General features: G+C 49.2%; 1 protein-coding gene across 1 annotated transcript in view; it reads left to right on the top strand.

Annotated features, from left to right (window-relative positions):
* LOC134037148 (cadherin-2-like) overlaps nucleotides 1-26,493 on the top strand; it is a 54,422-nt gene that overhangs the window by 17,552 nt on the left and 10,377 nt on the right. Inside the window, exons 3-11 of the mRNA XM_062482499.1 lie at nucleotides 14,898-15,118; nucleotides 18,213-18,392; nucleotides 19,236-19,391; nucleotides 20,251-20,395; nucleotides 20,696-20,868; nucleotides 23,193-23,330; nucleotides 23,785-23,970; nucleotides 24,222-24,475; nucleotides 24,626-24,768. Coding sequence (XP_062338483.1) covers nucleotides 14,898-15,118; nucleotides 18,213-18,392; nucleotides 19,236-19,391; nucleotides 20,251-20,395; nucleotides 20,696-20,868; nucleotides 23,193-23,330; nucleotides 23,785-23,970; nucleotides 24,222-24,475; nucleotides 24,626-24,768 — 1,596 coding nt within the window. The remainder of the gene's footprint in view (nucleotides 1-14,897; nucleotides 15,119-18,212; nucleotides 18,393-19,235; nucleotides 19,392-20,250; nucleotides 20,396-20,695; nucleotides 20,869-23,192; nucleotides 23,331-23,784; nucleotides 23,971-24,221; nucleotides 24,476-24,625; nucleotides 24,769-26,493) is intronic.

Below are 26,493 nucleotides of genomic sequence, written 5' to 3'. Positions count from 1 at the left end.
GGGCATTTCCCATGAAGCAGATGAGAGAGGCTGTGGCCCTCTAAGCAAGCTCCAGGGAGTAGGGTGACCCCTAATCTGGGTAACAAGACCAGCCACCGTCTAGCTACCGCACGCTCCCCCATCCCCCTCTGCCTTCTCTGGCGATGGGATCAGTCGCAGTCTCCACAGCTATTCTCATACCTGGAGGCCCAGTGAGGACTACTGAAGAGAAATGGGACGCCACATGGCACAATTTAATCCTCTGACGATTTCCTCCCCGGAAGCGAAGCGCGGCGGTACCCGCTTGATGATGGAGCCGCCCGAGGGCCAGACGTTTCCAACTTTAGATTCCCCTCCGCCCCGAGTCTTACCTTGAGTGCCAAGACAGCAGAGTCGCTAACCAACTCAATTGTAGCGAAAACGTCTTTCCCAGGTTAGCAGAACACTCGCAAGCCACGTGGCGAGATTTTTAGGATCCGTCAAACTTGATTCGTCTTCCTAATTGTATGGGAATGAACAAGCATCTTGTCAAAAAGACTACTAAAAAGGGTATAGAGTCCCATATTCATTAGTTAATCATTTATATTTCCACAAAACCAGTTCTTGAGAGGATGACAAAGCAGTGAGACAGAGCTCTACCACACAAGGAGTTGGGATTAGACTGCACCGGTGTGGTTTGGATGTTTAATCACTCATCGTGTGCGAGCGGTTCAGAGAGGGGAAGAGCGGCCTCTCTGTCAACACGGCGGGATGTCCTCCTCGTGAGTCCTCCGCCCCGGCCGCTACACGCCAGGAGCCCACCTCTCTGTTTGCTCACGGTAGAGAGCGGTGACGGCTGGGCGACGAGACGGGGTAGACTAAACATCGCACTCCTTCGCCCCACCCTCCTCCCTCTCTTTCCACCCTCCACCTTCTCAGGCTCGTTTCACACCCTTCTTCCTTTGTCTTCCTCTCCTTTCTCCCTTGCGGTGTTTCGCTTTTATCTCTTTCCTTCAATTTGCCCGTTTTTACCCTTGCTCTCTCCCCCTCCTGTCTCCCTCTCTCTTTCTCTCCCCCTCCTGTCTCCCTCTCTCTTTCTTTCTCTCTTCTTTCTCTCTCCCTCTCTCCCTCCCTCTTTCTCTCTTTCTCTCTTCCCTATTTCTCTCTTTCTCTCTTTCTCTCTTTCTCTCTCTCTCTCTCTCTCTCTTCTCTCTCTCTCTCTCTCTCTCTTCTCTCTCTCTCTCTCTCCTCATCTCTCTCTCTCTCTCTCTCTCTGTATATTTTCACATCTTCTTTCTCTCCTTCTCCCTTTCTATCTCCGTTTCTCCTGGGGTCTGTCAGAGAGCTAATCAGGTGGAGGCATCACGCTTGCTTGCCCCAGAAGCTTGAAAGCCCTTGTAACAGCTGGATAAATGCATCCATCAGACCTGGGCTAAAAGCACTGTCTAATTGTACAATTATCTCCCTTATTCATACTTGTCAGATTGTTGGCATTGGAGACTCCCCCCCCCCCCCCCCTCCCCAAAAAGTGAATATGTGTGTGTGCGTGCGTTTGTGTGTGAGACTGAGCTGTAATGTGTTCTGGCTATCATCACCAGTGTGATGAATTGTACTGTATAAAGACAACCTGGTTGAAACTCTACTGGGGGGTGGGGCAATGTGTCGGGGTGACAATGGGGGAACATTAACAGTAAGAACACAGTAGTAAAACCCCCCCGCCACGCTCAGCACTCTCACCACCGGGCAACGCCGTTTTTCCCACGAGGCTGTGCGGTACGAGGCAAAGTCTGTGAGAAAAACATTTTCGCCAACACAGATTTGTACACAGCCGCTACTTTGCGGTTGGGAGCTTTGGCCAGACTCAAACCGGGGACAGATGTGCTTGGTAGCTACCCCCCTCCCACAACCCCACACCCCACACCCCCCCGCCCTTAATCTGGGACTCATTGTATCTGTAATACAGCACAGCTGCACTTCTCCTCTTACCCACAAACCCTTGCAGTTCAGATGATTAGGAGGGGATGGGGGGGGGGGTGTAGGGGGGACTCTTCCTCCCTCAGTGTATGGATCTGAGCCACACAGCTGTACATACCCATACACACTGATACATATATGGCCAGATCCACCACTAGCTGGAGCCCAGGCCTGGGCCTCCTCACCCTGCATACAGGCTCACTGCCAACCCTCCAGGCCTGCTACAGCCAGAGATGTCCTTCATACCGTACCACCTGTAATTCTCAAGTTATACCATATGGATACGGCTAGTGTTGCAACACTTTCCTGTAAAAAAAAAAAAGACATGATTATAGCACGTGCTCGCGTAAGCACATTTCCCCACTCTCCATATTTGCTCTTAATATGTACGAGCAAGATGTGCGGCGCTCTTGTAAATAACACATTTGATTTCCGAGCAGTCTTCTTGAAAAAGATCAAATGTGACCTACTTCATCGCCTCTAGGATGCACAGCCATTAGAAATGAGCGAATTGTGCATTTCAATGACCAATAGCTTCCGCCGCGTTGCCTTTCGGTCGGGCCCTGCTCTCACCGCCGACGCGGCTGCGTCAATTTGCAGGTTGGAACGTGTCGAATTGTTTCTGCTCGTCTCCGAATAAGAACCCATGCATATGAAAGCTAGCGGCCTTAAGGAGAGACGTCTGTGTCTCTCTCTCAAATTGACGTCACGTGAAGGCCAGGCTGCAGGTGTAGAAGGGGCCTCTTTAACCACAGCAGACTCTACATGCGACTTTTATGTTAATCTTCAGTGACCTGTGGTGCTTTTGTACTTACTAGGTCTCTCTCTCTCTCTCTCTCTCTCTCTCTCTCTGTCTCTCTCTCTCTCTCTCTCTCTCTCTCTCTCTCTCTCTCTCTCTCTCTCTCTCTCTCTGTCTGTGTCTTTCTCTGTCTTTCTCACATCCATCTTTATCTTGCCCAGCTTGACCAACTGGGGCACTATCTGGATCAGCTTAGGCAGAGGATTTCATTTTTTGTTTAATTCTTTTTTCTTTTTCTTTTTTTGCCTGACCATCAGTGCAATTACTGAAAGTCTGAGCCGTCAGTTCCAGAAGACGGCGTTTTCAACCGGCCCTGCAGATACAGTCATTAATTGCTCTTTCAGATGGATGATCCAATCCCACGGTACCGCCCTAAGCAGTCCTCCCCCCCCCCCCCCTCCCACGCCCCCTCTCTCTTTTTCATCGCTCACAGTTGATCTCCGAGCACTGACTTTGCATGGGGGAGGGGAAGGAGGGCTGTTGAAAGGGGGCGTGTATGTGTGTTTCCCCTAGCCTGGCTCTGCCCTCCTACGTACTTTTGCTCAATTTTGATTTTGCTTCTGTACTAGGTCTGGGCTTGAGGTACGTAAGTCAGATCTCTCCGGTTAATTTTCTACCTGTCCAATCAGCAAACAGGGAGTGGCTGAGAACGATGACGTTGATGCCGTGCGCTAGTTTGTGTTGTAGTTCCGTAATGGCGGCGGAGAAAGATGCGAGCGAAGCCATTCGGTCCGTTGTGGCAACGCTGAGCCGAATATCCAGAAGTTAAAGCCGGAGCAAGAAAAATCTTTGATCCACACAGGGTTCGTTTGATTTTCCAGCTCGCTCCGTTAGTCGTGAAGGAGTTGGCTAAGGCGAACGCTAGCGATTGGTATGGCAGATCCAGAGTGGCTCTGGGCAGATCCAATAGTTTTAAACTTCAACAGAGTACTCACCTTCAAGGAAGTTAACGCTTGTCAATGGAGCGAGCCCAGACTCTCTGTACAAATGAAATGTACGAGAGTCTGGTAGGCTGGCCAGGCTATGTTTCCCCTAGTTGTGGCTTGATATCTTCAGGAAACCATGTGCAGCATCAAGTTGGGTCGACAGTCGACACACCGAGAAGGTGTTTTGGCTGTTCCCCCTCTCCTTGGATGCATCCTCTGTTTTTCGGTCGAGCGATGCCCATGACACGCTGTCATTCGTCTGAAGAGCTGCGTATCTGTCAAGTTTAAAAACCTTCCGAGAAGCCCGCCTTTAATCCTCCAAGTGCTTATTTTTTTCCTCTTTTTTTAAAAACCTTTTTTAGAGGCGACTAATTGTGTTTCAAGCGAAATTTGACATGTATTGATTCAAATGTGCGGTGGCGAACACGCTCGCGGCCCGTGTATTGGCAGCAACTCTAATCCCTCTCTTTGAAGACTCGCCTCGTTCCTAGGCCTCATTGTTTTTGAGGAACGTTTTTTTTCCCTCCCTTTCCTTCTCTCTTTCTTCTCTTTAACTAAGCAGGTTTTCTGAAGCTAGGCCTTGAGGGTTTTATTTTCCCCTCAAGTTGATTTGTTTGTATTAAGGTTGTGTTTTCCGACGGGGGTTTTCACGTGTGGGGGGGAGTGGTGCGTGAGAGGAAGATGAAGCACTGCAGGTGGGAGGGTGGGACAGTATTTGTACAGTAGGTGGGTGTATTGTGGTATTGCCTGTGACCTGCTGGCATCAGTTAGTATAACGCCTTGTTTATTAGTGTTCTGCTCCATTTGTTGTGTACAACAGGAAAGCACATGCAGCATAATATCACTGTATGATATTTTCCTAGTTGAGAATGTGTAACTGTTATGTGAGAACTACAGCGGTGTCCATCTGTGAGAGTTGTTTTATGCAGAGAAAGCAGCAAAAGAGGCAGCACGTGTGCAGCCATCTTGTGCGTGTGAGTGTGTGTGTGTGTCTGTGAGTGAGTGAGGAGGAGCAGAGCAGGGCGGGAGGCTGTGCTGGTCTCTTCCCTGCTGTGTAATGGTCTTCTCCAGAGACCGCCAGCCTCACCTTCCTTTGTCTCTTGCTTCAACTCCAACCCAAAGAGGATTCAGGAGCAGTCTTGTCTCAACAACCTCCCCCCCCCCCCCCCTTTACCACATGCCTTCCCAGGTTAGAGCAGTATGCGGGGATCACATTCACTTTCTCACAAGTCATCCCTGGCTTGCCTGCTCGAATAAACACACACAAATACACACAACCACACACACACACACAAACACACGCACACAACCTCGGCTTCATGCTTTGTGACATCATTGCATGAAGAGTATATCTTCACATCCCTTTCATTTATTTTCCTGCTGTTGGGTTTTACATTTCGTCAGTTGAACGGATCATAATGTAAACAGCAAACACGTTAATTGTGCTTTCTTATTGACTGTTACACGTCCTTTTACACTATTGATACATTAACATGCACAATACTAAAAGCCTTCACGCGTTTTGTCTCGTGTACATCCATATGAGACAAGACCTGGGGTGATTCTCGTGACTGAATGTGTAGATGTGAGAGTATGCTACAGAGAAAGCGTGGGTGGCTCAGTATGATTGTGTTTGTGTGCGCGGTTAACTTTGTAATTGGATGCAGTGGACCATTTCAGTCTTCACCTGAGATAGTCATTTGCATGGCCTTGATCGACAGGAGGACTATGCAAAGCAGGCGCAAGTGTCATTTCTGGGGTAAGCACAGAGTAAAGCAGCCTTCTTCATTAGCCATGTCCTCCTGCTATATTAGGCTGACGAATGAATAAAAATCGAATAGCAGATTTGGAGATTTTCAAATGACAGTGCATTATTAATGACGAAATAGCACACGCTGCGATGTGATCATATTTTGGAATGGTTGGCTATTTGTACTTGTCTATATCTTGAGGGTGTTTCAGCACCTCCAGTGTAGCAGGCGGGCCAGACCTCCTGGCTCCTCCTGGCCATGGAGGAGCAGGAACAGTACATGTGACCCGGAATGTTCCGTCACAGTTCACTGGACAAATACGATTACGGGGGTGACGAGACACCATGGGTCTCTGAGAAAGCAGCAACTGGCATTAGATTAGGGGCGGGGACAAACAAACTAAATTCGCTAAAAGGAGATACCATTAGTGGATTAAGGCACTTATAATAAGTATTATGACCAGACATGGAACATTTGAGAGAGTGGAAGATTGAGTTTAGCGGCATGAGGGGCTGCGAAGAGCACATATGTCGGGGGCATGTTACATGCGCATGATTGCAGGGCAGCTTCACATGGTCCCTATGTGACACATGGTGGTTATTATTTGTGGTGGCTCCAAGCAGTGTAATGAACTGCGTGTCGAGCTGGAGTGCGGGAGGTTAGACAATTTGTCAGGATTTAATCATGCCCCACTGTACTGCCGTGTTAATTTTTATCAAAATTGATCATGTACAAATGGCTTCCTGGCCGTTTCAGCTCCTGGGAAATATGTTAGTCTTCCTACCGTACAATTCGGACTACCTAGGATTTAGCTGCGTAGTCTTTCTCTGTGTAAAATCGAAAGACCTGATATCAAGGAAATAATGATGAAGCACTGTTCGTCTCAAACAATCGCGTTGTCCATCCTTGTTCTGTGGTTGTAAAGGCAAAAGAAATTTGCTTTTTAAATCATTATTCAAACTCAGTAATAATATCAGTCTGTAGAACTGCTTGAAAGCCCTAACTTGACTGCTCACCAGGTGTCGAAGCAAAGATGGCTGCACAAACTACGAACAGCCTGTAAAATCTGTACAGATTTCATTGTTAGTTATCAGTTATGAACATCAACTACTCACTGATCATAAGCAGCTGAATAAAAACCGTGCGTGAACTTGGCAACAGCTCAGCGCCCACTCGTGTACTAGCTGTGTTTGTCTGGATCTAGTGAACAGGGTGATTTTATAAATCCCCCCCCCCCACACACAATACTAGTAGTCTCCCCCAGCAAACTGCCAAGGGGTCATTTAAATGGGTAGCGATGCAAATCGTGCCTGGTAGCATTTGCCTCTGCTCTCCCTCTCTCTTCGTCCTGCGTGGCTAGACGCAGACTGACTTCAGAGAGCGCTGCACCCTTTCCCCTGCACGTTTCACTTTAATCGATGCCAACGTTACCTCCTCGATACAGAGACTCAGGCCTTTCAGCCTGCAGACATATCGATCTGACCTGATCTCAGCCACAAGCTGTCGATAGCGAATCCAAACAACGGAATGAAGCGTTTGTTTGAACGCTTAGATTAGCATGGCGGAGGGACATTGATTGTTGGTTGAATGCGTTCCAGAGTGCTCTTAATAAACAGATATTGGACTCTTTATATTCTAATGAGGTGCCGGAGCCATGACAGGGCCGTCAGGGCTGCCTTGTGAATCGCTCCTCCGGCGCGGATTGATGAAGGGTGTTTCTTCAAGCGGTGGACGCCGAGGGAGAGAGCAGGAGCAGCCACTGTGTCACCACTGTCAACAGGAGTGACCCAGAGATGGGAGGCGTGAGACACTGTCATGGCTGCCGCTTTCACATGTTCTGTTTTGGGCCTGAGCCCTCTAGGATAATGACCCCGTGCTCCTGAAGAGGAGAGGAGTTCGGGATCGTCTGGTGCAGTGGGAGAGCAGCTCTGTATTCTGTTGTTGGGTAACTCTAGCTGACACGAACACAGACACAGAAAACCAGTCAGTCAGGCCTGCTGTGAGGAACTACCTGATGACAGGCAGCGATGAAAAGCGCCGGCCAGCGCCACCCCTGTGGTTCCACCGTCGGTCATGGGCTTTCTCTGGCTCCATGTGCAAAAAAAATTATATTATTATGTCTTTCTGACAGAAATGATCAAGGCGCCAAAATGAATGACTTTGAAGCTGTGGTTCTCTGATCAAAAGACCTGGCTAATGCCCCCTCACAGGCAGCACTCAGGCAATTCAGCGCCCAGCCCTCGTGATCCAGACAGCAGCCTCAAATAAACGGTGTGTCCTGCCTGGCTTTGTGGGGCCAAGGGATCTAAATGATCACCTCATGATGGCAAGGTTAACAACTTTTTTTTTCTTCTCATGGCTGGCTTTTTTCATGGAATTCCTTTCAGGGAGCCAGTGAGAGTAGCTGTACTGTGTTTGCACTCTGAAAGCGATGGGCTTTGTTAAGGTAGGTTTGGAGTCCTTGAGGGGTGTACACCATATCCTTCGGGCTCGGTAAAAACCCAATTGGAACCTGAACTCATACTACTGTCATTAAACGTAATGTCACTGCAGCTTTCCAAATAATAAAGGCCATGCCCTTCGCTTTCACGCTCTAGAAATGTTGATTTCAATGGTACCCGTGCAGTTCCAAACTTGGTCCAGGTTTCAGTTTTTTCACCTGCCCTGTGTTTGTAAGGTTTTTGTGTTTTCGTGTGTCAGATTTGAAGTGCCGGGGGTAATGGCTTCAAACAGGACCGTGGCACAGTCGGAATGGATGCAGAAGGCGGTGTAACATTTCCCAAATGCGTTTTGCTGCACAGCGTGGTCACTGGGAAAATGGGCTAGCCTGTGCATTGTGTAGCAAACAGCTTCGACTCGGGGCACACATCTAGGAATGGCTTGTTACTCACATTCACAATCTGATTCTGAAAAGGCTGTCTCCGGATCCCTCACCCCCTCCTGGCCCTCTCAACCTCACACAGATTGCTTTCTCATCCCTCCCTCCCTCTGTCATGACAGGCAGTGCAGATTGGACTGAGTAAGCAACGCCAGCCGTTTTCAAAAATGAACGAGGGGAGCCATAGCAATTAAAACCGCTGTGACCTTTACTGAGAGACTCAACAGGGTTAACAGAGGGCTGTTGCCCACACAAAGCTGAATGCATCACTTTCTAATAGCGCTGATTTAAATGGGCAGGGCTCAGTCTGTTGGGCAGTGGCCCCCGGAGCAATACACAGCAAGGTGGAGAAGTTCCAGCGGTTTTCTATGAACGTGCCCGACCACTCACTTAGCCCATCAGCTTTGATGGTACAAAATGACCGCTTAAATTCTTCAAAGAAACACATATCAATTATCCTTTCTTTGATCTCACAGAGATGGGAATGTGAAACTCATTATAGCTAGTGGCTGTTACTGCTGAAGTTATTCGCTTTAGCGGTTGAGACGAACGAGGATCAGGTGGCCGTGATGCACTCCCGGTCTCTCACCCGTCTCTGTCTGGAGGAGGGAGCCATTACAAAGAGTTTGAGACTATGCGACACCTTAGTAATGTGGTCAGTTTAATACCCCACTAAAGCCTCTGTATCAAGCTAAGCTGCCTTCTTGATAGCTCACAGAACAAAATCCTACTAGCCATGTGTTGATAAGTGCAGAAGGATGTAGCTTAGCCTTATCAGCTCTTGGCTCAAATGACACAGTAATCCACACAATGCTAGGCTGTCATGGCAAAGGGGAAAAACACACACAAGAATCATTTTATTGAAGCCAACAAAGACCGCTGACAAAACCTGATATCTTTGTTTGCCCCTCTAATAGTCACCCATCGCTAAATTGGTACCCAGCTACTAGTCAGTAGTAGGTATTGTGTCCAGACAGAAGCTCTCTACACATCTAACGCGAGGCCCGCGCTCCACAGTAGTCCAAAGGAGACAGTCCTCAGCTAATTGCTATTTGGTTGGTAAGTCAGGGCAGAGCAGGTAACAGGCTTGCGGTCTGTGTTCCGACAAAGCCCGCTAGCCTCCAGAGTGAGATCCCCATGATAACCCTGGGCAGAAAGACCAAGGCTAATTTCTCAGCCAGCGGCCGGTGTTCTCAGTCAGAGCACAGTGTCTTTGTGCGCTAATGGGAAAGAGCTTTGGTTCTCCCAAGGTAGCGGAGGTGACTGTGGGTCATGGTGGGGAGTCGATCTGCTTACCTTGTTATTGTCCTGGCAGAATACAATGACTGCCAGACAGGCCAGCTGCCCCCAGGGAGAGCAAATGGTCGAGCGATGTGAGAGAAATGCTAAGTGTAAAACGAAAGGAAGAGGAACAGGAGGAAATCTAATTTTCTGTCAGGAGGCTGTGTTTCCTCCCTCTAGGGGCGAGTTTAGCATATCAGGAGCCTATAGGAGGATATCTGAGGTAGAGCGTGCCACGGCACATACGGCCTCTGCGCTGTTCGAAGCCGCCGGTGATTCCGTCCGTATGTGCCCGCATGGGCATCCCACGATAAGAAACGGTTGCCTCAGTGCAATTTGTTGCTGTGTGTTCATTCTCATTAAACGAAGCAGCGGTGCGGAGATTGTTCCGGTGACATGCATAAACTGCACAGCAAAGCGTCATCGCCATCAAACCAGGAAAATAAGGCAGTGGCCTGTTTACATGGAACGCGGATTGTGTTTGTCTCACTCCCAAGTCATGGTAGAAAACAGTGGTATAAAAACAGCACGTTTCTCTCATGCAAATCCCATATATTCTTTTGACACGTGGCTTTTTGGGGGGGACGCTTGAAGTGCCTTGCATTAGTAAAATACCTCCAAGGCGCCCAGCCCAGCAAAGCTTAGCCTCATCACCAGCCCTAGATCGAGACTTGGAACTGTAAACAGTTTACTTTTTCTGAAGAGATTCTCCTTGACTGAAGACAGGGATGTAACTGCCAAAGCATCCTCTTGACAGCGCGAATGAGTCAACAAGCAGTGAAATGGCAGTTCTTTACTCTCAGCCTGGAGGCTGCGGCTGACTAGTTCTTACTCCAAGCTTAAACACCACCTGAAGGGAAAAGAAAATACATGCATGCATAATTGTAACTGGTATCCAGCTATGATTCTTTACATGCATTAGCGTGACCTGCTTTTCGCCTTTCATGTAGTAAATGGGAAATTATGGAACAGAAAGATTATTAGGAAGGATATGTCTGTGGGTAAACGGAATATAGCGAAGCAATGTCATTTATAATTCACATTAAACAGTTCTTAAATTTTATTCAGTGAATTTTGACTTCGGGCCATGCAAAGTGCACTTCTGTTTTTGATGAATGTTTCAAATTAGGCTTCTGCTAAGGCTTGCAAACATCAGGATTCACATGGGTGCTTCACTGGCCCCTTCAATTTGGAAACTACACTCCACATTGCATTGTCTCATAGTCAATTCAGGCCACTGTACAGTGTGAACTAGATTCAGTTATCCGTGTTTTTGAATACTGCATTTAGTCAGGGGCGTCCTGGCATTCACCCGATGGGATAGCCTCTGGGGCTTTTGCTGGGGTCTGCATTTCTGCCAGGCTACTGATGAAACACCTATGCGAAGTATTTCACGCCTGTCAGTGACATCACTTCCCAGAGATGAACGATGGCAATGCCAGGTAGATATCACATGGCCTGGCCTCGTCACATCTACAGCACATTGGGAGGATCTTTACCCGCTTACAGCCAGTACGTCGGCAGACAGGAATGAAAAACCAAGACTTCCGAACAACTGATGCACCACCAATGGCCAACTTTTCCAGCAGTGAGCGGGCAGAAGTGTGCAAAATGTGTTCTTGGTCATTCAAGAGCTGGTTTTGTGATTCTTGTTGGAGCGGTTGCAAATTAAGCAAATGAACCCACCCCTCCCCTCTCTCTCTCTCTCTCTCTCTCAATGTCTGAGTCACCACGTGGTCAGGCAGACAATAGAGAAGCACTTTGGGGAGGTTAGCTGGGTTTTTTGTGTTGCTAGTCAGCGGGTAGGATGGGGATGAGGGGGTCAGGGGAGTGGGGGTCTAAGCTGTGAATGGGACCGTTGAATCGGAGGTAATGTTGGGCCCCGGTGCAGGGCATTAGTTGGCTCGGCCTTTCTGCTGACTGTCCTGTTTTCCTCCCTTTTTTCTTCTTTTTCTTTTTTTTGCTCCCAGCAGCCCCCCCCCCCCTCTCTCTGCTGCATCGGCGTTTCTGTCCGAACCAAAGGCCTTTATCTCTTGTGTCCATGACGACATGTCTGATAGGGCGTGGCAGTGAAGATCTCTTTCAGCCCCTTACCTTGGGGAGCCCCTACGTCTAGATATAGATAACTCTAGGCAGCCGGCTCTAAGCTGTGCTAGCACCGCACGCTGCTGTTCGGCCGTGAGAGCTGCTGGAGAGAATGTGTGATAAATGAACAGGCACACGCCGGACATCCCCATTCATTATCATTGGCTGTCGGGAATGTGTGCAGCGATTGCCATGACGGCTGGCTGTTGAAGAGCTTCCCAGTGGTGCAGCTCCAGCAAGACCCCAGGCAGGCACGGCGGCACTCAGGAGATGGAGCTCAAGTCAACAAGTGGCCCATGCCATGATGGCTCCCCGGGAATAAACGCTACAGTCGAGGCGGCATCGAAACACACACACAGACACGCTGCTCCTCCACGGCACTTAACAGCACTGACGTTGAAGAGGGTTTTTTTGTTCTGTAATTCACTTGAGAATTGGGAAGCCATTGTTTATCCAAGCCCTGCTCCTTGCCAATCCCACTTTTCAACCCCAAAAAATCATCAGTAATCATATTCTAACCAAACCCACAGGCTCTCTGTCTAAATCCCACCATCCAATAACATACTTATCACCTGCAAAAGTCCCATCAAAGCCCCTATGTTCTGTATCTACCCAACACAATATGACCTAAACACCCAAACCTCAACTAAGGGGCCACAGCGATCAAAGACACTGAACACATCCATGTACCTCATTAAGGAAAGGATCAAATCAGATGTTCTCCCCGCCTCTGTTAGACAGGACGCTGTCCCTGCTCCCCGGCAGACCCTGAGCAGCTGGCACGGTGAGCTGAGTCCTGTTGACACCTGGCTCTGTCTCCTGCCTCAGTGTGTCAGTGGCAGTGGACTCCGGCCGGATTGCCTGAAGTCTTTGATTTTACAGCCCATCGCCTCGACAGAAACACCTCCAGCTAGAGAAGGTCATAAGCGGCTCTGAAGTTGGCTTTGCCGGGTCGAATGAACAAGATTTAATTTATTTAGTATATACATGTATTTTAGGGGTGGGATTCTTTTGGTACCTCACGATTTCATTCGAATCGATTCTTGGGGTCACGATTCGATTAAAAATCAATTTTTAATCAAATTGTTATTCAATATATGCTTATATTTGATTCCAGTTAGCTTTTTAGTGTTACTTGTTTCTATTTGACTGTGCTAGGCAGTTAAGTGTTGAAGAAAAAAATCCCAATGCATCAAACCTTGAAATGTATTGTTTTTCTTGCAGTTTTTTCTTGCATTGTTATATACTGTATATATATATTTTTTTAAATGACATTTGTGAATCGATATGAATCGCTAGAAGACTCAATCGCAATTCAAATGCAAATCGATTTTTTCCCCCAACCCTAATGTATTTACATGAGTAATTAGATGGGTCTAATTGAACAAAACAGTGTGCATAGCTGGTCAAGTGTGCTCCGGCACATTGGCAGCGAAGATTGAAGTGCTAAGTCCTGTTTATCTTCCTTATAGAAAGTGTTTTCAATGTACATCTACTTGTCCGAGTCCCTTATGATCAAGTAGCGAGTACGTCCGCCTCTATCGCTGGAGAACAGTGACTCGTGGGCTTATATTGGGCTTCAGCTCGCTCTCTCGTTCATTGATTATCACTCTTTCTCTTTTCCTCAGTCGGTTTTCTTTGTCTCTTTTTTCCTGGCCCTCTTTTGTTTTACCCGATGTCAAAAGTTGGGCTGTGCTGTACTGTTGCTTCAGTACCTAGGCTACGCTAAAAGCTTTTGCCACCAGGTTGCCGTCTCCATTTTCACGTCTTTGCTACACGTCTCGCTGCGTTAACTGGAGCTCTTTATGTTCCACAATGAAGACAACAGGTATTTATCCTTGCATAGATTCATTTTCGGACGCAAGCCAGCAGAAAGCTCCATCCGGCTTTGTGAAAGCTGTTTGTTCTTGCCTTCATAATGTTATTACTAGGTCATAAAGTATTCCATCATGTGTGAATATGTAGGTGCATGTGTGTGTGTGTGTGTGTGTGTCTCCTCCTTTTATTCTATTTCTGTACACTGCTTTGCTAAGCATCGAGTAAATTAGGCCTGGGGTTAACTCTTTGAGTTCCTGTTGAGAGCCGGGCTTATCATCCCTAGATCCACAGGTGCTCTGAGGCGCTCTGCAGTCACAGAGCCTCCTCTTCCTCCTCCTCCTCCTCCTCCTCCTCCTCCTCAAGAGAAGGGAGGATTAGATGCCCCCCTTCAAGGCCTCTGTTAAGTCATCCCGTGACTGCTTTAATCATTCAGTGGCGTCGCCTCCACAGATCCGATGGATCTCAGCGTATGATCTCTCCAGCTCAGAGGAGCTTCTACATCCTCTCTGTGTGCCACTGCGTGCTTCATCCCGTCCCCATGCCAGGGCCCTGCCAGGGGGACATGGCCACAGAGGACAATAATCAGCAGAGGGTGGAGGTTTTTGAGATGTTGTGTGTGTGTGTGTGTGTGTGTGTGTGTGTGTGCGCCCGGTGCCAGTGACGCACTGTCACTCACCTGCAACACGAGCCGACGTCACGCGGCTGCTCGCGAAGCACACAGGGACTGTGGACTCAAGCCTCCGTGAGCCACCTGTCTGCGGCGACGCGTGAGCGACAGTGTGTGTGTGTGTGTGTGTCCACGTGTGTGTGTGTGTGTGTCCACACAGTTATGAAATAAACATCACATACTTCTCTGCCTCTGGGGTGTGAATTGGTAACCATCCACACAAAGCATGTGTGTTGTCATTGGAGACTAGGGTCTAGCTCGCATCGACTTTTGTAGTACAAAGAACATAGTTGTAAGAAGAAGATTCCAGAAGAAGATTTTTTTTTACTGATGTTTCTGCTTAGCCAGACTCACAGTGCGTTTACCTTCAGACTAATTGGCACATTATCTTCCGAATGCAATGTTTTGGTGTTTTTCTGGTTCCTTGGTTGGGATTCAGCAAGTGCCCTTCAGGGAGGAACAACAAAAATGTTTCCTTCTTTCTGTCCCTCCCTCCCTCTCTCTTTCTATCTCTCGCACACACACACAGTCTCTCTCTTTCTCTCTTCTCTACCAGCGCACCTGTTTGGAGCAATACCTTTGGGGCGCAGCTTGCAATAAATTATGTATGAGTTTAGGAGGAATTGGAGAACCTTTATGGACTGTACCATACAGCCTGCGACTGCTGTCCATCTGTCTATGTGCCTGTCTGTCAGTCACGTCCCTGACGGCCTCATTTAAAACCTCACCTCCTATCTGTCTCTCTCTCTCTCCCCTGCAGTGCAATTCGTGGACTGTGGCCTCGGTGGCCCGGTGACGCTGGAGTGCAGCAGCCCCTCCGACTTCCGGATAGGGGCCGACGGGGCGGTGTACGCCGCCAGGAGCCTGGGCCCGTCCGAGCTGGGGGCCCGGACGCTGGAGGTCACGGCCAGAGAGGCCGCCACCCTGCAGCTGTGGCAGACGCAAGTGAGGCTGGCGCCCCACACGGGCCACAGCCAGCCGGTACGTCTGCTTCCTGCGGGCCCAGAAACCACACACACACGCCAGTCTCAGATCATCCTCATCCATTGCCGTGAACCGAGGAATACTCGATCTTTCTGCCCTGCCCCACCCCCTCGGTTCAAATCCCGTTCGCTTATTAGCCGCCACGGCGTATTCACAGATGACTCGCTCCCTAAATTGAAGCAGGTGTTCCGGGAGACCGGATGGATGCTCGCTAATTGAAACTTAATGTGTCAATTTAGCAGGACCGCAAACATACACTCGGCACGACCAGTGGGTAGCCAGGAACAGATGCAGCATAGCTCCTCATAAACCTGATTTCAATCAGCCTCCTCGCGGCGAATAGGTTATCGCCTCGTCATCGTGTGGGGATGAAGTTGTGTGTGTGAGGGGGGGGGGGGGTCCACTCCCTCCTAGCGGTGATTTGGAGAACAGGAAGCATCTGTTTGGTGGCCGCAGAGTGGAGCGACGGACGTGATTGGCCGATGATGCGCCGTGATTGAGCGTGTCCTCGTCAGTTAGACTCCCGCCACTGTGGACGTGGCGGTCTCGCTCACTAGCGGTCGACTGTCTATTGGCTCAAAGTAACAGCTGCTCTGAATCTCTGTGTACCTCTCTCTCTCCTGTCACTACCTTGCTCTCTCTCTCTATCTCTCTCTCTGTAAGTCTGTATGAGTCTAGAGAGTGGACGTGTTCTGTATAGATATATCTTTTTTTATCTCCCTATCTCTCATGCACATTTTCTTTTTTTCTATTTTCTATCTCTCCTCCTTTGAGGTTTTCTATCTGGCTCCATCTCTCTTTTTAGCTCTCCCTCTCTCTGGTCAGCCTGTCCTATTTGGATGACCGTGAGGGATTGCTTAATGCAGACATTTTACAGACCGTCGATCGGGGATTATGTATTAAGGCACGCATAGATGAGACTTACTCTCTCTCCACGCTGCCAAGGAACCTTCCAGTATTAGAGACGCAAGCGTCCGCCTCCCAAGCTCACCCCTCCCCCGACACCCTCATTAAGACGCAGAGTCTTCCTTTATACAGCACTCCAAATGAAGCGTTGACATTGCCGTCTGGCGAGCGTCGAGGCTGGGGGCCGTCCGTCCGGTAGGTCGCCGTGAAGCTTCTCCGGGAATGATTTAGCGCAGCGTGCGAACGCAGCATCGTTAGCCGCGGCGCTCATTTACCACCGTGACTCCTGCAGGTATGTGATTTTAATGACACCATTAGTCACTGTTGTCCTTCCGTTAAAGAGAAACGCACATGCGCTCACGACTGGCCCAGCTCGGTTTGTGAAAGTATCGGTGTCTCGTAAGTTATAGTCACGGTGACAGTGTTCTCAGAGTGGCTCTAGCTGGCCATAGTGGCGTGCCAGGGTGTGTATGTGCTGGCTAGGTATGGCTTGAGTAGAGATTCAATCTCCCATCGATTGTAATCCTCCCATAACACCAGTTTATGAGATCCTTCAAGGCCATCTCTGCGTGCACAATCATTGTCGTGAATCAGGCGTCCCATAATTAGATCAGCAGATCAGTTGCTTTGTCAGCGTGGTGAATGCTTACACAACCGAGGCTAAACCTTTTTTTCATCAAGGAGGAATAACAATCTCCTTGTTACAATCAAAGTGACCCGACCAATCGACTGCAGCAAGCTGTGAACCGGCCAACCTCAACCACATCGCCTCGGCTACCAGTTCACCTTCAGAACACTCATCAGCAAACCCCTGGGAGGTCTTCAGCGAGGAGGACGTTTACCCGAGGAACACACACACACACTCTCCATCAGTCAGACTATCAGTCACCGACACACTCCCAAGTTAGACTGGAGTATTGATGGAGGGTTCTAGTCGCGGTGATGAGGAGCCCACTCTTCAGGAGACAGATGCATGTTGGGGCTGAGCAAAGCCACCACACCATTCATCATTCCCGACACTAGTCGCAAATAATTACCGCTCTCACCCCGGCCCATTTTAATAGGGTAATAGATATTTCTGAAGCACGCTCGTTCGCTATCTGCCCTGCTCGCCTCTCTGCATTTCAAATGTGTGAAAGCAGCATAATCGGATTTCAAACATGATTAGTGGAAGCGCTCCGACAGCTCCTCGCATCGGAGGGGGGGCGGAGCGAGAAATGCAGGTCGTGTTGTAAGGTGGCGAAACGGTAATTAATTTCCGTGTTCGTTTGTGGAACTTTCCGGGGGGGAACTTTTTCGGGGGCGGGCGTAACAGATAACGAACAGCCAGTCCGTAACTTGCAGAAGGCCTGAAATTACAGCTGTCATTCCTCGGGCTTTGACGATGAACGCGACGAGCACTCTGCCGGAGTTTCTTTCGTTTTGTTTCGTTCGGGGGGGGGGGGGGGGGGGGGGTTAACGACTGTGTTCAAGGTCATCGCAACTTTGCTGGCGCCGCAACAGTTTCCCCAGACTCTGTGAGACCGCACGAGCGATTGGAGCCATCTGGGTGTTTAGTATCTGGCTAGCAGGTAGCTCTCCCCTTTGTTTCCAATCACATTCATTACAGCCAAGGGAGGATGGCAGATCCATTATGGGAGCCCGTGTGGGTGGGAGTGTGTATGTATGTGTGCGTGCGTGCGTGCGTGTGTGTGTGGGCGCTTTTGATCAGGACATGAGAGGAGCTGCAGTGTTGAAAGCGAACCAAGGGGCTGCGGCAGTCTTCTCACAAGCAGCAGCCTTATCATCACATGGAGACACCACTGCTATTTTAAGCCACCGCAAATGTGCAAAGAGACCAAATGTGCAAAGAGACCAAATGTGCAGGGAGACCAAATGTGCAAAGAGACCAAATGTGCAGGGAGACCAAATGTGCAAAGAGACCAAATGTGCAAAGAGACCAAATGTGCAAAGAGACCAAATGTGCAGGGAGACCAAATGTGCAAAGAGACCAAATGTGCAGGGAGACCAAATGGATAACACTGACCGCAACAGCGGCCGCTTGTTCCATGACACGTCATCATCAGGATGCTTTATCAGCTCGCGTCGTTAGCTTCATTTGTGTGTCAGGGATACAATAGCGGTTGTCGACGTGGCAACCGGATAGCCAGTAAAACTGATGTCATCTTCCTCACCACAGATTCAGGAAGTAGCGGCCCCTGCCCCACCTGCCACGCCCCAGGGGGTGCGGGAGATCGCGTTTCCGCGGCGACACGCGGACCACAGCGCCGGAGGGCTGCTGAAGCGTATGAAGAGGGACTGGGTCATCCCCCCCATCAACGTCCCGGAGAACTCCAGAGGGCCCTTCCCACAGGAGCTCGTCAGGGTGAGCTAGCTCTCCCTCGCACACTCACACACACTCACACTCTCTCACACACACACTCTCACACACACTCTCTCACACTCACACACACACACACAAATGCAGTCGATAGCACAAGCTCAAAGCTCCAGTGAACGCAAGCTTTTCTCTGAACACTTCACCCATTTCCAACGCCGAAGCAGTATATCATTAGAACACAAAAGAAAATCAGGTCAAGCACTTGGGGGGTGCATTCAATTTCCCTCCCCGCGCGCGTACAGTGGGACTGTCACCGGGTAGTACAGAGCGTCAGGGAAACATCCGGAGAGCTCTCTCCAGCGGGCTCCTCCTCTGCCTGCCCGGTGAGACGTTATCCTGCCTTCAGCGTGGCTCAAGGACACCCTCAGCCCCCACCGTTAGGAAGCACACGGGCCAAGACAGAGCCTGAAACCTTCTCATGTCAGTTAAGACCTAGATCCTTCTATCGCCATAAGCTGACTTATGACTGAGTGTTAAGCACCCCCCCCCCTTCTCCCGCCTCTCCAAAAGCTGATGTATGTATTATATTTAATCCAGGGGGTGTTAGGGTCGCTTTAATGGAGGACACTAGTGTGAGTAATAGTCTGTTTGTGCTTCGAGGGTCGCAAAGGGGGAGCTGGCTTCTAGACCAGGGGAGGTAAAGACAGAAATGTGCTGAGCTCACAAACGCACGTAAACAGGAAACACACACACACACGAGGAGACCAACACACGTACATACCGTATACCCACGCCACATCCCTCGATCATGGTAGGGAGTCCGGCCCCGTGATCATCTGCAGTGCCGTTGTGTGTTTGCGTCATTGACCGAGCGGTTGCCCTCCACAGATCCGATCGGACCATGACAAGAGAAGCTCCCTGAGGTACAGTGTGACTGGGCCAGGTGCAGACCAACCCCCTACAGGCATCTTCATCATCAACCCCATCTCTGGAGAGCTGTCAGTCAACAAGCCCCTGGACAGAGAGCACATATCCAACTTCCACGTAAGCAACACGCAAAAAAACTGGACTGAATAAAAGAGAGGTTTTTATTTTGTCATGAGTGGGTATGTGGCTGGTATGGCCATTCCAGTTTACTGGCATGACCTCAAGAACACCGCGTAGCTCAAACATGCCTCTGAAGTTTACACAGACAGCCATTCAGGACGTGGCTGACTTATCTGTCTGAGAATTTCGGGTTGCACTGGAACCCTTTAACCCTAACCCTTTAAACCCCAAACACAGACATGATGTCAAAATTACTAGTACAAAAGTACTTTGGTAGGAACTTACAGACGTTTCTGCATGCAGATACGCAAACATATGCTAAATATACTCTTAACCAAGTAATCATGTTTTTGGAGTACATATGGTGGATTAATTCGAACATTTTACACAATAGATTTTTTGGTCCCTTTAAAAATGACTTAATTGACTAAATAACCTGGCGAGATGACAAATTATTGCATTTCTCCTTGTGTTTGATTTTAGCATTCAGTGTTGTTCGTTTGCTCAGATACAAGATGACACAGAGAATGGAAGCTTGGCCAGGCCAATGAAAACCTCATTATCTAACCGCTAATTAAAAGTATTGTGACGGTGCTCTAATGGGCCAGCCATTCAGTATCAAGAGCTGTCAAATAAAGAGGCCGGAAGGCTGCTGAAAGAGATGTTCATGAGAGAAGTGACACAAGTCATCTGTTCAAGGCTCAGTCGAAACAGGGAGGCCTTGGCAACCAGACCACGCAGTGTTTGTCGTCTGTCTTGACGTTTGGTTGGACTCTGGTGTGTGTTTGTGTACTTGTAGAGATGACTCATCCCTGTGTGTTTGTGTGATGACTCCCCCCCCCCCCCACACACACAGCTGAGGGCCCACGCGGTGGACCTGAACGGTAACCAGGTGGAGAACCCCATCGACATTGTGATCAACGTGATCGACATGAACGACAACCGGCCAGAGTTCGTCCATCAGATCTGGAACGGCTCAGTTCCGGAGGGTTCTAAACCAGGTAGAGACCCCTCCCAGTCAGATCGAACAGCAAGACTGGGTCCTCCAGGGGCAGTCGCCACGGTGACCCGGCCTGCCATTCATCATTGATCTTTGTGTTTAGAACATACCTTGTAAAGCTTGTACACATCAGGGATTTGCTGTGAATCCTGAGACTCGGTCAGACAAGCTCGCCATGACTGATGCTGTGACAGAAACTAATTACGCAAAAACAAAAGACGCTGTGTAAAACTTAATTTCACCAGATTTGATCATTTTTTTGTCTCTTTTTTCATGTTGTCTCTGTCTTTGCAAACTCCAGGGACGTTTGTTATGACAGTCACATCTGTCGACAAAGACGACCCCAAAACACAAAATGGAATGCTGCGTTACAAGATTCTGTCCCAGAACCCCGAGAGCCCTAACTCCAACATGTTCACCATCAACAACCAGACAGGAGGCATTGTTACCGTGGCAGCGGGCCTGGACAGAGAGGTACGCCAAAACAGAGTCCTCTCTCTCTCTCTCTCTCTCTCTCTCTCTCTCTCTCTCTCTCTCTCTCTCTCTCTCTCTCTCTCTCTCTCTCTCTCTCTCTCTCTCTCACTCTCTCTCTCTCACTCTCTCACTCTCTCTCTCTCTCTCTCTCTCTCTCTCTTACCTCCAACTCCCTTTCCACACACTACCTATGTTTGTGCATCCTTGCAGTCTCATCAAAAGCACATTCTCGTTACAGTTTTTCACAATTGCTAAAACACATTCTTGAAACAGTCACCCATTTTCTCAAAACTGTAAACACAAAACCTCATCTTCAAGCACTATTTACAAAACCTCTGAATCCTCTTGCAAAATGAAACTTTTGCCTCAAAACAGTTTTACCTGTGCTCAAAATCAAGCTTTCGCCTCAAAACAGATTTACCTGTGCTCAAAATCAAACACTGCTCTCAAATCATAAACAAAGTGATCAAAATGATATACACTATCAAGCAGTCAGTAAACAATACACCAAAAAATTGAAAACACATTGTTCAAAACATATAGTTCTCAAGGAGAAGTACATTTTTACGTAACCTCAAAACAAATTTCATATTTATCCGTCATTGTCTTTTGATGAACGACAACATGTTCTATCATAGTAGCTCAAAATGTATCAGAAATTACTACTCTGCTTTGCTCTTTGCAATTCTTTTGTTCTTTCTCCTCCTTGTACCTCTATACAGTACTGTACCCTGCATCTCACTACTCACAACTCACTCTTGTTCTTTGTTGATATGAACCTGCAACCAGTCAAAATCTATTGAGCAGTCAGTACTGTTACTGTAACAAATGGAAAGCACAATGTTCAGGGCCATACAATTTGTTCATTGTACAGTATACAGCCTACAATGCACTGTACTACAGTATACAATACTACAGTAAAAGGGACAAAAATCTAAGGAGTAAACATGTGATCAATGTGCTTCTTCTTGTCTTTGGGCTGGGTCAGGCCAGAGCAATTCGTCAACATCACAAGCAATATTTTCCCATCTTCAACAACCTGTTTGCTCTCTGAACTGGCTTATATTGGTTGTGTCACATCATTTGAAACAAGTTAAATCAATTTTGAGTGGTTGTGTTTTGTCAATGACATGTTTTCTCTATTTGTATTTGATTGTTGCCATTTGTGTTTACCAGTATGGATGACATGTGCATTAGAGTGCAGAATGTGTTTTGAGAATGAGAATGTGTTTAGAGTTTTGCTGAAAAGTCTATGTGAGATCTGCAAATTGTGTTTTACCATGTGAAATGGTTTAAGGTACTGACAACAGACTGCACAATTAGCTACATGAGTTCAGGCAACTGAGAACTTTGTTCAGCCAATGGGTTTTAGTGTTTTAGCAATTCAGAAAAACTGTAACATAGGCGTCTTGCAGCTAAATTCATTTTGCGATATCCTTCGCCGTGCTGCATACTTATTGTACTTCATCAAGACACACTAGCCTTTGTTTACCCCAGATGAGTTGTGGATTGGGCCGATTGGAAGCGAAGCAGAACGTGGGGTTTGTTTGTAGCCTCGCATTGCCTGATATCTGCTGCGTCTCCAAACTAATGAGGCAAACTGAACGTTGCTGATTACCATCTCTCAAACGAGAACCCCAAAATGGACTCGCATGCTTCGTAGTTATTTACACATGCATCATTGAGTCGCTAAATGTTGTCTTTTCTTCCCCACTCTCTTCCTTCCGTTCGGTGCTATAAATGGTAACACTCTCCTTTAATTGGATGGCCTTGCTTACTAGAAAATAAAGGATGCTAATAAATATATAAAACCAAAGCCAGTTGGTGCTAGTCTGGAGAGGGCAATCTGGCTAGCTGGCTGCTCAATCAATTCTGCCCCAGGGCCCCCGTTATGTGTACGCTGGTCGCCACCGTGAAAGTAATTTACCCGGCTCTCATTACCTAGCAACTGGTCCGTCACCTGAGTGGCTTTTATTGTGAAGGGAGTCATTTGTTACCTGCAGGATCCCCCATCATGCCTCATGATGGTCTGAACAGAGAGGAGAGAATCTCCCTCTCTCTCACTGCCTCCTTCTCTGTCTCTCTATCTCTTTTCCCCTCTCCCTCTCTCATCCACCATCCATGGGGAGCTGGTAAAGACCAGAGGGGGTAGTCTTTGCAATTAGGAGAATAGCCAGGTCTGTAAAAGCTGTTGAGTCACTGAGGGGAAATTGAATGGGAAAGTGATTTTAGAAAGGCTCAAAACAATCTCTGGAATTGTGTTTTTTTTTTGCCTCTCGTTCACTTTCTGCCCCCCCCCCCCCCCCCCTCTCATTCTGCTGCAGAAAGTTCCTCAGTACACCTTGATCATCCAGGCCACCGACATGGAGGGCAACCCCATGTACGGCCTGTCTAACACCGCCACAGCCGTCATCAGAGTCACAGACGTCAACGACAACCCGCCGGAGTTCACCTCAGACACGGTAAGCAAGAACACCCCCCCCCCCCCCATCCCCGCCCAGCCAAATCCCCATTACACAGCAGGGCTGTCGCCACCACCCACCCAAGGCCGTCACACTTTCTTTTGACCAGCTTTATAGATGTTCCAAACACACTTGCATCCAGCGGTGCCCCCCTGCTTGCCGTGTCAGATGAAATCCATAATATCTTCCTGCCTACGGAACCAACCCTGCTGATATTTGTCGCAGTTTCAAAGCTAGTGTGTAGAACCTTTCCGGGCCGGTCCCTGACAGCTCATCAGGCTGGGCTCCTTGTTTGCCGTGTTTGTAAAGGACCTTAAAGTCTGACCATGTCACAACGACAGGAACTTTGTCTCCTGGCGTGTATTTAACAGGGATGGTTGCTAGCTCAGGCATGTTGTTTTTGTCCTCCTGCAACTCAGTATCCACTAACCGGTCCCATGTTTTATTAATGCAGTTTTACGGAGAGGTGCCTGAGAATCGGGTGAATGTCATCGTTGCCAACCTGACGGTGACTGACAAAGACCAGCCCAACACCGCCGCCTGGAACGCCATCTACAAAATCACCGGGGGCGACCCCACCGGCAGGTTCTCCATCCCCACGGATCCCACCACTAACGAGGGCCTGGTTACCGTCGTCAAGGTGAGAACGCGCCTCCCAGCCCCGCCGATCCGCACCACCTCATCCCCATATCCCCTGAGAGATACTTATTCTGAAAAGCAGAAAATCCAGCTCTAAGTGTCTGCCTGTTTGTAAGGAATCTCTAGTATGTGGAAGGCAATGCAATGGAGCAAATGTTGATTGTTAACTTAGCACCCTAGGTTGTTTTCTGACAGAGCAACTCGGGTCAACTGGGCATCTCCAACATCCCCTCATGTCTCCCCTCTCCCCAGCCAATCGACTACGAGGTGAGCAGGTCGTACGTCCTGACGGTGGCGGCCGTGAACGACATACCCCTGGCCCGGGGCATCCACTCCCCCCGCCAATCCACCGCCACGGTCACCATCACCGTCATAGACATCAACGAGAGCCCTTACTTTGACCCCAACCCCAAACTGATGAGGCTGGAGGAGGGCCTGCCACCAGAGTCCATCCTGACCACCTTCACTGCTCAGGACCCCGACCGGTTCATGCAGCAGAGCATCAGGTAGGGAGCCCAACCCGCAACTCTCCCATTCCTGAACTAGAGCCAGAACTCATCTCTCCGTCGAATGTGGGTTTTGTGAAGTAGCTGTTATCAGGCTTCAAACAAACCACTTGTATGTCTTCTGAAACATTCTCGCCTTGCCCTGCTCAGGTACTCCAAGTTCTACGACCCGGCAAACTGGCTGAGGATCGACCCCAACACGGGCCGCGTCACCACGACCGCAGTCCTTGACCGCGAGTCTCCCTACGTCAAGAACAACATGTACAACGCCACCTTCCTGGCTGCCGACAACGGTACACCCTCTAGCACTGCTAGCACTGCACCCCTCCTCCTCACACACACACCACTGCACCCCTCCTCCTCACACACACACCACTGCACCCCTCCTCCTCACACACACACCACTGCACCCCTCCTCCTCACACACACACACACACACACCACTGCACCCCTCCTCCTCACACACACACACACACACACCACTGCACCCCTCCTCCTCACACACACACACACACACCACTGCCCCTCCTCCTCACACACACACACACACACCACTGCACCCCTCCTCCTCACACACACACACACACACACCACTGCACCCCTCCTCCTCACACACACACACACACACGCACCACTGCACCCCTCCTCCTCACACACACACACACACACACACCACTGCACCCCTCCTCACACACACACACACCACTGCACCCCTCCTCCTCACACACACACACACACACACACACCACTGCACCCCTCCTCCTCACACACACACACACACCACTGCACCCCTCCTCCTCACACACACACACACACACACCACTGCACCCCTCCTCCTCACACACACACACACACCACTGCACCCCTCCTCCTCACACACACACACACACACCACTGCACCCCTCCTCCTCACACACACACACACACACACACCACTGCACCCCTCCTCCTCACACACACACACACACCACTGCACCCATCCTCCTCACACACACACACACACCACTGCACCCCTCCTCCTCACACACACACACACACACAACACCGCACCCCTCCTCCTCACACACACACACACAACAATGCACCCCTCCTCCTCACACACACACACACACCACTGCACCCCTCCTCCTCACACACACACACACACCACTGCACCCCTCCTCCTCACACACACACACACACACACACACCACTGCACCCCTCCTCCTCACACACACACACACCACAAACACGCCTTTGTAGCCTCGTTTTAGGCCGGAGCTATCTTCACTAAGAATCTTCCTACACGTCTGTCTGTCTGCAGGATCCGTTTTAAACAGGCACTTTTACAGACAGCCCCTCTCAAAGCTATTACCATTGTCTGCACACTTTAGCACAGACCACAGCGTTGCACGGCTGCAAGCATTTCCTGGGCAGACACAAACGGTACCGTTTTGAAGATTTAGAGCAAGGGAGTCTAATTGTACACTGGGTGCCAGTTAAAAGTGAATAATGTACCAGGCACCAAATAAAGCCTAAAAGAGGGAGGAAACAATGGAGCCAGGCACCGCACTGTTTCTTATCTTCAGGTTTTGTTTCCGACAGGAATAACAGAATTCACTCAGCTGAAGGTCAGAGCAGGTACCAGGCGCCAGGTCTGCTACCTTGGTGGAAGGTTCATGTTCAAGCGATCCCCAGAACTAGCGCGCGCGTGGACGTGCTCGACCTCTGTCCCACGCTGGCCGAAAGCAGCTTTGTCTCGGTTTACCGTGTTCCACGGTGCGTAGCCGGGGCCAAGGAGCTTAAAAGCTCCACCCACAGAGAGGTTTCTTGGCATTAATGGGTCAGGATTGGATGACTAGCTCCTTTGAGCGTGGCCCGAATGGTAAAAAAGCCTCTTAGCCGTGTGAATACAGAGGACCAGGGGAAAGTGACAGTGGGCTCTGTCTGTCAGCGTTAGTATGCTCGCCCAGAGGCCCTCATCACAAAGATGCAAGAGAGTCTTCCCCCACACACACACACAAGTACACACACCGACG

Source organism: Osmerus eperlanus, chromosome 16 (assembly GCF_963692335.1).
Source record: "Osmerus eperlanus chromosome 16, fOsmEpe2.1, whole genome shotgun sequence".
Lineage (NCBI taxonomy): Eukaryota > Metazoa > Chordata > Actinopteri > Osmeriformes > Osmeridae > Osmerus > Osmerus eperlanus.
Note: the sequence above shows the minus strand (reverse complement) of the source record. Positions and strands in the feature narration are given on the sequence as shown.